Source organism: Anser brachyrhynchus, assembly GCF_964034855.1.
Source record: "Anser brachyrhynchus genome assembly, chromosome: Z".
NCBI classification, from domain to species: Eukaryota; Metazoa; Chordata; class Aves; order Anseriformes; family Anatidae; genus Anser; species Anser brachyrhynchus.
The window spans coordinates 22986191-22998718 of NC_137697.1; the positions used below are offsets into that span (position 1 = coordinate 22986191).

The following is a 12528-nucleotide window of genomic DNA, read 5'->3' on the forward strand; positions in this document are numbered from 1 at the left end:
TTCAATAATAGCAACAGAGGGGTCTAGGTCTCCATCAAAAACCTCAGACACTGTGATAAGACAGATATTATTAATAATAGTTTTCTCTCTGCTAGATTTATATGCTGTTTTAGGAGCCTTGCATCTTTGTGTGAGCATGTGTATGTTGCTCCTTTCCCTCATATAAATATCCAACCATTCATCTCTTACATGAATAAGTAAAAGACCTGAGCAAACACAGCACACTTTGAGATAATGGCTACAGTCCTTCCCCAAAGACATTAGATTTAAAGATATACCCTGTACTTCAGCCTTGCAAAGTTATATGCAACTTCTTGCCCAGAAAAGCAATTTGTTACATTTTATCAACATTGCCAATCATCATTAAAAAGGGATGGTGAGTGGATTTGGATTTGGGGTTAGGCTGGTTTTGTTTGACAGTTATTTCAAGTCACACACAAACAGTCTTTTTCTCCATTTCAGTACTGAGGCAAAACTATTGTTTCTGAACAAAGTCAGTACAGAACTTCTGAAGCATACCCTTTGTTCACAAAGGCTGCCTTCATGAAAGCAGACTGCCATCTACTGCAGCTAGTGCTCCAGTAACTTTCTGATAAAAGCATGAGTATGATCCGATTACCATGTGATCAAAAATGATTACATTTTCAGAGAACATTTAAGAGATTTTAGAAGTTCTCGGACTGTCCCTGTCAAAACATCCATCCATGCAGCACAGTAATTTGAATTTAAATGTCATTATCTGGAGTAAGTCTATGCTTGACCACCTGTAATACACTACAGTTAGGAACTCACTAGCCTGCACCTAGAGGAGTTTGATCTATAGGAAAACTGAAAGAATAGTTAAACAATTCTTCTCTAAAGATGATGATTCTTACATTCAAAATATGTCCAAAGTATGTGAGAACGCCATGGTCTTCTCCAAAAAAAAAGTCTGTAGAAAAAGAACTGAAGCCTTACAATTTCTTTTGGCTTACAGGAACGCTTAATAGAAAGGTGAGATGCTTTGTGAAAACATGAGTGCCTCGTCTGTTTAGAGTCAATTAAGTAGATAGTGTATTTGTATTAAAGACAGTTTTATTAGGATGCTTGAAAGTGCAGTGTGTCTTGTTAACAATTGCATATGAAGACAGAAATACAGCATACCTCTTTATTGTGTATTCAGTGTCATAGAAATTTTTTGACAGAAGTGTTGAAAGAAATAAAACAATTTCCTTCGCTGCAATGTTATATAAATTGCACTAAAATTTGACAACCACAATGAATTGGAACGCACTGCAAAGAGGCAAGTTGCACAAAGCCACCTTGACAAATGATACAAGTGACCACACTGTTCCCAAGGAAGCAAAGCTTTCAAACAAGTCACATGCATAAAGTGTTTGTGTTCTTATTCAGAGCACAGTACTGTAGCTAGAACTGCCATATCACTTCACAAGCAGAAAAACGCTGACGTCTGTATCCCCAATGTCCTTCTCAGATTTATGCCAGGTCATCTCTTCTCTCTTTGCGCTCCCCAACTTTTTATTTCATAATCTACTGTAACATAGAATCTAACAAAAGCTGAGTCCAGTTGGTATATCAAACAAGTTACTTCTATTTAATTCATTAGTGTTTGTTTTCATTTCCTCTTCACTACACAACTGACTTGCCGCTTTGTGGTAAGCAGAATGTCACTGCTCCAAAGACTTAAAAAGCTTCCATAATAACTTCTTCATGAAAAACTGCTGAACTTGCAATGTTTACCTTTCAAACACAGTAAGTACCAATATTATCTGCTGACATGAGGAATACTGCAAAAGACAGCCAAGATTCCACACCCAACATATTGCTGGAAGGACACAATCAGCTTTTATAGCACAACTGCCTCCCTCTGGAGGTAAAAAAAGAGTCTCAAAATTCAGGAAGATGTAAAGGCACAGGTCACACTGATATGCTTTAAAAGCAGGGGTAAAAAAAAAACATAGGATGACCCTTTCTTTAGGAGCATGTGCAAGTGTGTACACAACACTGCTGCCAGCGTGTATTTGTGAGCAATGGGAGAGACTGGTGAGGAGAAGTGGTGTCAGGTTAGGAAACACACCCTTTGCAAAGTTTAGTATAAAGCTCTTAAGCCCCAGACTTGCTTTGTGTGTCTCCATAAACCAACAATAAGATAAGAATCACAAACAATATTCACCAAACATGTCTGTGTTTTGCAACCTCTCCTCCTCTCTCCTTAACTGAAATTCCCCCAACCTTTATAATAGCATTCAAAAATAAGCAGTTTGCCTTTTCTGTAACATTGCTGGCAACATTTGAGAGTTAAGGCCTTTTCTGTGGTTATATTGCTATCTGAAATAAAGATATTGCAGGTAAAACAAAGAAGTCAATACACGACTGTCTTTGGAGATCGATGCAACTGAATATGCTCAATATCATATTGAATTTTTCTTCCCACCTCCCTCTATCCCCACAAAAAGTTTTAAAATCATACAAGGCACAAACAGCTAAAATGTTTCAGCAAGGTCCCGTCTCTTCCTTGCTGTTCCTCCTTTGGCCCTGGTTTAACAATCCTCTGTGGCTTCAGGTGATGACAGTGGGTCCCTTTCGCCCTGTCCTCTCATGAATCTGAGATATTTTCAGTGCGATTGCTATAAGAGGACTCAGCACAGCCTGAAGAGGAAGAAATGCAATGGATTACATAGAGCAGAAATATCAAGAGACAGCTTATATTTATCTATTCCCCTCTTTACTGTAGCATTATATAATAGTCAATTATTAAATGCAATTATAACAAAAAATCTTATGCGCTTACACTGTGTTGTTGTACTTGATACACCACAATATCATGTCGTTTTGTGAAGTTTTACCTTATAAATACCTAAGATGCGCATAAAAGAGAAACCAGTAAATATACCAAAATGGCAATGTCTCAGTGTAACAGGAATTGTGGAGCTCTTCTGAAATCTGCTGTACAAAACAGTTAGAAATAACATATGCAGAATTATTTCTGTTCTGACGAGTGATATATTAAACAGGATAAAAGCCACAGAAGCAGCATGAACTCTCAAGTTTCAGGCTACTGACCTTACTGAATGTTTTTATGTATGAAACCGCCCATATGTGTAAGTGCAGATAACAGCTGTGATAGTACAATACGAAAACCAAGTAAAACACAATTATTCAAATGACAACTAAATCTTCTCTCAGTTAATTATATGATACGGAAAGTTAAACTGGCAAAGCTGAGTTTTGTAGAAAAACATATATTAAGAGAATTATATATTTTATTGCCTAACTAGGATTTTAATTTTCTGACACTCAAAAATTATTTTTCCCCTGTCTCAAATAAACTACATTCTGTCTTTAAGCCTGTCAGGTTTAAAAATCAAATCAAATCTGTGACTCTGAAGAGCTTAACAGATATCTTTTTACAAGCTTAATATAATTAATTCTTTAAATCAGTTTTTCACCTAACAGTTTCTGATAGTATGATTTGCTTTATTGATGCAAATGGTCAGATGGTTAAATGGTAGAGTGGGGAGACAAATTAACTGTGCAGTCAGAGTCATGATACAACACCAAGCATGCCATTATCAAGAGAGTTGATGATCAAACTTAGCTGTGTACAAGTGTGAGTGGTCTGACATTATTATTCAACAACCTCGACATTTGTAGATATCTATCAACTGAATAATGATTAAACAGAATACAAGCCCATTAAAGTCAAACTTGCTTAGAGCGATTAACACATGGAGCATGGATTCACCTCGTGGACAAATCATGCAGAAATAAATAGTAAAATGTGCCAATTTATAGGGTCTGGACCATGTCGTTCCTTCTTTCCTGCACCATGGATTAAGGAAAACTGAAAGAATGAAGCATCTGAACACTGTCTGGCACTCTCCTGAGAACCTTCTTCCATATCTAAGCTAAAAAGCACGGGAAAATTTAACAAAAAATCCTACTGAACTAGCTATACTTGACCCTCATTTCTCAATCAACTAATTTACTCTGAAGAAACAAGAAGAAAAACAAAGGTCTACCCAGTGCTTTGAACAAAAAAAACAAAATCAAATCAGTTTATGTGACACCCATTTACGTAAACATTCTAGCTGCTGTTGTTTTGCCAAGTGGTTCCAATTACCATTAAAATATTCTGCTTCTTATAATCACACTTGTCAAAAGAGAAAAGCCTATTTTAGTTCTGTCCTCTCATACTTCAATTTAACTACACTTTCTTCATCCTGCAGATGTTAAAAAAGTGCATTCTTTCTGGAATAGCAAAAGCAGAGCAGAACAAGGAACAAGAGCTGCATATGCCTTTTAAAAACTCCTTATCTCTGCAACGAACAGTTTACATTTCAGTTGCAAAATATAAATCCCAGACAGCAGGCATTTATAGTTAACATAAACCTATAAAGACTTCTTAAAGATACTATCTTAAAGAGATATTGATTCAAAAATATTTTCCAAATGCTCATTTTACTTGAGAAGTTCTAAAACCTTTCTATTGTCAGGTCAACTTGCAATTGCAATCACTCTCTAAGTTTATAACATATTTATTCCTTATAAACTATTTGTAAGATATAAAATGTTATACTCTATGCAATATTTAAGAATAGAACTGTAAATTAGCAGAACTAGTGACTTTAACCAGAAAAAAAAAAAAAACTCTTTTGTTTTGTAAGAACAAATAGAAGCTATACCGCTAAAAAAAAGAAACTAGGATAATTAAGGATAATTATTCATATGAGGAAATGTTTCAAACATGCAGCTATCTAACGTAAAGCAAAAAAATATTCAAAGCACTTTGCATGGGAATAATCAGTACCAGAATGGTCTGAGGTGTGTTATTCCTGGTTGGTTGATGTAGTATTTTAGCTCTCTGTGACTTTGTAAGAAAATTCTGTTCAACTACCTTTCTCCTAGTCAAGCTCTAGATAAGATTTGTCCCACGATGTAGCCAGTTTATTAAAAGCTCAGGCAGGGCTGAAGTGTACCTAATTGCATGTTAAAAGGTCAGCAGGTGCCTGCACTTTGGCTTTAGACAAACATTTTTCTCAATACAGGTGGTCAAGCATCAAGAAATACCTTGTTAAAACCTGTGCAGTACATGTTACAACTTGCCAACTTTCATCAAAAAATCATGCAATTCGGATGCCAAAATCATAATCTGTTCAGACTTTGCCTGGAAAGCTCACGAATCTTTTCTCTCAAGTCTCTTGCCTAGTCTGTGCTGAATTTCAGTCTTGCTAGGGAAAACCAAATATAGATGAGTTTTACATAGTCTAGGCATGGACATTTTCCATAAGGTCTTAAAATCACTTTTCTCAGTCCACTGCAAGTCTCAAAAACAAGTTGCCCAACCAGTTGCATCAGTTAAAAGAATTCTGCAGATCTTATCTTGGAAAAATAAAGCAGAAAAAGCTCAGAGAATGGTAGTAACTTCAACAGGACCCAAAGCATTTTAGTGAACACAAGTAACTACAACTCTCTCATGGTTCTCAAATTTTTGCTCTGTCTTCTCTTCCTGTATGGATCTGCATTTTGCACACAGCATCATGTCCTCCAGCATTATTTTTGGCTTTCTCAGCTTTAAATGTACCCAAGCAAATAAGCAAGGTGTAATAATAAAAACATGGGGTCAAGTTATTTGTATACATACTGGCATTTGTAAAACATGAAGCACTACCCCATTTGTTCCTTGAATTCTGGGACCAGAGAGAGATAATGGAAAGCCATTTGAATTAGCCATTCATTAAAAGAATGCCCTGCTGGAGGCAAAGATCCAGCATCAATCAGCTAAGCCTTGTGTGACTATTACATGGTATATAAGCATTTAGGCACCTGAATTACTAATAACCAAAAGGACACTCTGGACAGTAATTATTTCAGAACAAATGCTCATGCCTTGCTACAGATTTCTAAGCAGAGCTGGCATAGTATTACATGTTCCAGAAGAATTCACTTTCCTGGAACAATTTTTAATGCCTCAAAATTAAAGAGAGATAAACAAGTCAGTTAGTACAGCATGAAGTCATCAAAGAAGGACTATAGTTTAACATTTGGAGCTCTGCCAAGATAGCAGATGTGCCAAGTGTTTTCCATCTTTGCATCCTCCCTTTCTAAAAACTGCTGTCAAATCCAAAATTCTACCTCTTCAGCTGCTTGTCTATCAGATTTAATATCAATTAAAGTCGTTTTCTAATTCCTCAAGGCAGCCTTCAGAAAAACATGCTTGCAGATTATTTTGAAGTCACCAAAAGCTGTTCTTGCTAGGTGTTGTTATTATATAAATTATGATAAGCCTTGAAGCTTTATAGGAATCCTTTTCACTCATAACACTTAAATTCATTCTAAGTCCGTCTCATCATTTACACATCATAAAGAAGGCAGCTCAGAGATCAGGGTAACTGAAATAGCTCTAAGTCCAAGAACAAGGACACAGAGGAGTTATGAAATAACTCCTTCCTTTCTGACCTGTCCCTGCTCCCATGTCATTTTCCCTTGTTTCATGTGCCTGCTTACAGCTGCTGTTACCCCTTCTTAACCCGGGGCAGCAGAATCGGTTTTACTTTAACTTAGGGAACAGAAAAAGAAAGGCAGAAGAGAGTGGGGAATCCCCCAAACATGTTTTGATGGCCTTACTTACCAGAAGGATCTTTTCCTTTGGCTGTAATGTATTTTGAAAATCAAACCAATACGCTTACAAAGCAACACTTAAGTGATGGAAGAGACATATAGAATGGACTAAAGCAACTGCAAAGTGAGCTCAGCATTAGCAAGCACTCAGCACTAAACACACAGCCTGGCACCATATTGTATATCCTGCATATGGGGTAAACGCACAGCTCATCTCAGAGTGCCCGTCTGGTGGACAGATAGCTGTTGGGTCTTGTATTCCAAAAAAAGCAGAATTATTTGGAAAAGTTTACGCTACAGCCACCAGTCCTAAAAGATCTAAGCAATGTGGATAACCTGGTTAATCATGGAACAAACTGACTGGGTCTCTAACATCCACAGCACTGGTGGTGGCCACCTCATTACAATGAAGCTACATGTGATACGGGGAAAAGGGAACTGCCATCTCTATTTAGCTACTTCTACTGACTATTAACTACTGCTTGCTAACTCTAATAAAGCAATAAAAAGGGCCATGAGGCCAGTTGTTCTGTCCCAAGCAGTAGAGAAAGGCATGCATGAGGCATAAAAAAGACAGGAGGAAAATGTATCCTGAGCGGTGCTTGGAAATATATATGTTTGCAACAGATCAGTTCTTTTCTAGCATACCCAAAGAGCTCAGATTGAAGCTTAGGTTTAATGAACTTGCTTCCTTGATTCAGGAAATATTTTATAATTACTATCACATGATATATTTTTCCAAGATAACATGAAAACAAACTACCCCGTCCAGTTCCAACTTAGAGTGAAAGTTGTTCACTATAAAGCTTCAGGCAGAATTTGACGTTAAATTATTTAAATAGCATACACACAGAAGTTTGATCAAACAGATGGAAATCTCCATATCCCACATCCATTCAAAGAAAATCTATGAATAGTAAAGGCAAAACTTTATATGAACTCTTTGACCCATACTGTACATTTAATAGCCAACCAGAGGCATGCTAAAAGACCTAATGCTTCAAAAATAAATGAAGAGGCAGTAACTCTCTAGTGAACTGCACTTGTGCATAGGTGTTGTTAAGAACATTTTGATAGAACCCTATAGAAACTTTTCATTTTATCTCTATTAAATAATATTGGGCAAAAGGGCTTCTAGGTTATTGATTCCAGTTCCGTGCTCTGAGACAAACTTATGTTTGTGAGTGATAAACAATCCCTTTATACAATCACCACATATATATAATCATATATAATCCCAATTTTTTATATAAGTCCTTACAAAGGTCCACCTGAAAATGAGTTTATTTTTTCCTCTGCTATTTGCTATTCAAAAATTGTTTCAGAAATTCAGTCTTTGATGGTGAAGAAACTTTATATGTCAATGACTTTTTTAGTTGGCACGTCTTTTTGGCAAAGCACAATGAAACAACTCTTGCTCCAAAATCACTGTGTGGTTGCTGTTAATCTACTGATTCTTTAGATAACTAGTACCTAATTCAACAGACTTTGGCTACAGTAATTGTAGCATTTGTGATTCACTGTATCCCAGTTAAGGAGTACTTCATATGGACTGAATGGGTCTATGACAACACCTATTTATTTCTATTGCAATTCAAGTAATGAATAATAACATACTGTAAACAGAGCTGGTTAGTTAATATGTAGAACAATCCAGATTATTCACTACACTGCTTCCAGGGTGTTTAGTCTGCAACAGCAGCAAAATTGTGTTGTTGGAGGGAACACTGCTTTCATGAATAAAACAATTCAAAACAATTCTGCATAATGAGTCATTTCATTTTTGGTGTTTGTATATGAATCTTCCTGTTTGGATCTTATCCAAGTTTGATAATGTATCCAGGTGGCTAGAAAAAGGACAAGCAGATATTAACCATCTGTTGGGATCCATAAATTGGGAACGAGTTGATCTGTAAAACAAAGCTATAAATGAATTTAAAGGTCAAAAAAACTCATATTTTAGTTCTTTGTGCCCATTCATCTACTCATCTCTAGATCTTCATCTGCGTTTGATTTAGCATAGCTACTAACCCTATTAAATTTATACAAAGAACTATTCCAATGCATAAAGGCCCAAGACTTTACATAGAAGTTTGTTGTTTATTATAAAGCAATAAAACTCCAGAAATTGCTAGTTGGATGCCTATTTGACTGATGAAAGCTAAAGAAATCATCTTTTTAAATAATATGTTCCAAGGTAGCTAGAAAGCAGCCTTCTCAGTAATATACAGTGATGAGGTACATCACCAGTGATAAGAAGCAGCAACAGACTGTTATTCTATTTTAAGGTGAACATTCACATTTTAGAGAAGTGTTGGGCATTGTTTTAAATACTTTTGTTTTAGCCTGCATAGAACCAGATGCCATCATAATTATAAACTGTGATTCTAAAATGCTGACAGCAAATTGTTTTTAATGTACTTTTGCACCGAACTTGACAGTCATTTACCATTAATCACTCCTGATTTTTATTTCTGTTGATACTGGCTTATAGGAGGAACTGAACTACTCATGGAAATGGAGTAACCACTCCTTAATTCCCAGGTGATCATGACGCTGCTTCTGCCAATTTCCTTGAACTGATCATAGAGCAGGCAGTGACCACAGATATTCGCATTTACCTGTGACCTTGGACTTCTAATCATTAGCATGTTTTACTACTTTCCCTTGGACTTTTCTGTTGTTGTTCAAGCAGTTGGCTATGCTTTATTTGTTCCAAGGTGGAAAGTATTAACCAATTAATTGTATGAAGATGCTACTAAAATAACATTTGGGTGACCCTTACATTCATTAATAGCTACTGTTTGGCCCACATATGAATTGGAACAAAAGGCCCTTATGGGCCTTGCTTCTCTCTAGTTACAAAAATGCTCTTACAGAAGCTCTGAAGGTGGAAAGTAAACACTTGCAGGCCATGAGACCTGAAAATCAGCTCTTCCTCTGAGAGTCATGGAGACATAGATAGAACTGAAGCACAATGAGGTATGAAGAAAGCCTCACTTGAGCACAACTCATTTAAGTGGCCCCATGGTACCAAAATTGTGCCAAACGAAAGTCACAAGTTCAAGCATCCTAAACAGTACTTCAGAGTATCTCAGGTTTTCTGTTGGCTATCAAAACAAACACACTGTAGTACTCTCCAAGTAGTTGAAACTTGATGATATCGAGCATAGTTATATATCTTTTTTCAAATTGTATTCTGGACAAGTGTTGCTCATACAGCACCCTTGCTTCTTATGCAGTAATGGCTGCTCCACAAGCAAATGTTAGGTACTGCAAATGAGGGAAAAAGAGTCACAGTGGAAAGAGAACAAAGACACTCAAGCAATGCTAAGACTGGCTAGTTAGGTATCGTGTATATATAGATACAAGGTAATGCTAAAACATCGCAAGCATTTCTATTTACTGCTACTGATTCTACACCTAGAACAGAATATTATAGTCTGTCCAAACTGCGAATTTGTCTATCCAAGAATTCAGATGAAATGGAAGGTAACAAGGTCTGGCCCTTGCCTTCATTCAGAACACATGAACAAACACACAGAGAAAAGCATATAAAACTTTTCATGCACAATCTTCTAACATTTCGCACAAAGAATCATTACACTTGGCTGAATAAGTAAGGCTACTGAGCTGTCCTAAATGTTTAACAAGCTTGTTGATTTTATGTCATAAATCATATCCTACTTTCACAATAAGAAGTGACAAAAAGTTAACAGAAGAGGTTTCTTTTGGGGGGAAATTTTCCCAAATTCCCATTATTTGACTTTTAAAATTATAAAGAAAAATAAATTCAATTGGAATTGCAGCTGTACTAAATATGGGTGATTTCATTCACATTTAGAGAAACAATTTATACTAAACATGGAATGGTTTCGATCACACCCTGTGGATAGCCACCTTGCTTATGAAGGGCATCTGTGAAAATCAACTTACAAAAAAAAAAAAAAAACAAGAAAAGATTTCTGCTTCAGCTTTCCAGATTATTGAATAATAATGATAAGATCAGATATACATGGTAAATTAACACTCAAACATCAGAACCACACAAGGGCAAAACTCATCAATTTCACAGAGGTTTGGTTTTAGTTCAGAGAACCACAAAACTCCTCCATCACCTGGCCAGCAGAGCTGGTCCTAAGCACAGTTACTGTGGGCAGAGCCCAGACCAGTAAGGCAAACCTGAAATTGAGTAAAAACCCTGAATTAACACAAAGCTTGATCTGTTGCTAGATTTCTACCCCATTCTTTCATTTTAAGAATCCCCTCATTCTTTAATCAGTACAGCGTTATTATAACTAAAAACAATTAAAACAATTGAGAAGTACTGCTGATACAGAAAACATTTTTATTTCTTCCCAGCTGATTCAGAATCAAGACCGAGCTTATGTTTGTATTCAACACGTTTAGATTCAGGTGGAAGAAACTCAGACTTGGTAGAAGAGGCCATAAAGTGGCACTGTTATTTGAGTCAATTGGTTGAAATGCATATGTGTTGCATAGCGTGAAACAGAGATTCAAGTGTCACATACCCAAAGAACTGCAAACTGTCCTAAAATGGGTTATAGTTTTAATGCATGGGTTTATTATTTTAAGAGAAGTGAGATGATACTCTCCCTGGAACATGAAAATAAAGGTGAGATTCATCTCTCCAAAAAGTATAGCATCTGTTTTGAGTTATCTCCTTCTACCCCCTCCTAATGTCAGAGGAGATAAAATCACTTGAAGGGAGCAATTTATCTCAGACTAACACAGGTGGCTATGTAAGGTTTGATACTGCAGGATATGTAGAACTGTCTTCTAGAGATGCTTTCACTCACTAGGGACAGAGTACTAAAGACTAAATTAGATGAATACAGTTAACTGAGATTAATCCCACTCTAACAATACAGTATAACAATTTCACAGGAAAGCCTGCTTTTCTTTTGACACTGTCAGTCACTAAAATGTGTTAAATTACTGATTTAAAAAAAGCAAATGCCAAGCTGAAGAGAAACTACTAATTGATACTAAATTATTTGTTGGATACAAAGATTTGTGTACCTTAATTCTTAGGCATTACAAATGTACTTGTAAATGTACTAGTACCTGTAAAAAAAAATATTAAATACTTTTACGTTGCTCTACCTCCCACAGCAGATTTCACCAGTTCAGGTTTTGTCAAGTATGTAGTAAGTCTCCATGTTTGAACATCAGTTTTAGTGAGATCTGAATACCCTCAGAACAGTTTCACCTTACAGATTCACTCTAAGGATAACACATGTCAGTGAAGACGGAATAAGACTTTCACGGATACTTTTTCTTACAGAAAAATACCAGCACTTGGAAATAGTACTTTTGTGTTTATCAGTAACAGCAACCAAAACTTGAGGGGGAGAGGGCGTTAGCAACCTGGTGTCGCAATCCTATTTTTGAAAATTTTGATTAATTTTCTTGTTTGCTGTAGTGAAATGAAAACTGAATAGTATCTCAGGAGTTATGATTATCCAAAGAAGTAGAATCAACTGGAATTTTCAACAGGCAGAAACACAGGGCAATGAAAATAATCCATCTTCAAACTCTATCTAAAAATAATACAAAAAAAAAAAGGTACTGACAGAAGATGATCCAATAAGCAGAAGCAACAATGTGTTTACTTAAGCATTTAAGCAACAAGTATGTATTTTTTTGTTTTATAATATATAACGTATGGAACTAACAGTGTTATTCCTGATCAGCTGTTCCAGGCACAATGTAATGATACAGAATTTACATGTCATCACCTAGCCAATTACAAAGATCAGGTATACTTAGACTAAAATAAGCATTTATCCCAAATGTAACAAAATCTTGCTACTCACACTCTTCCACATACTCCACTGAAGATTATCAAATGCTCTTCTGAAAAAAAATATTGTTATTTTTGTA

The 12528-nt window shown here is 36.1% G+C and overlaps 1 protein-coding gene across 1 annotated transcript in view; it reads right to left on the bottom strand.

Moving 5' to 3' along the window:
* Window positions 1-1056: 1056 nt before the first annotated feature.
* PGM5 (phosphoglucomutase 5) overlaps window positions 1057-12528 on the bottom strand; it is an 85375-nt gene continuing 73903 nt past the window's right edge. Inside the window, exon 11 of the mRNA XM_080572914.1 lies at window positions 1057-2649. Coding sequence (XP_080429040.1) covers window positions 2560-2649 — 90 coding nt within the window. The 3' untranslated portion in view covers window positions 1057-2559. The remainder of the gene's footprint in view (window positions 2650-12528) is intronic.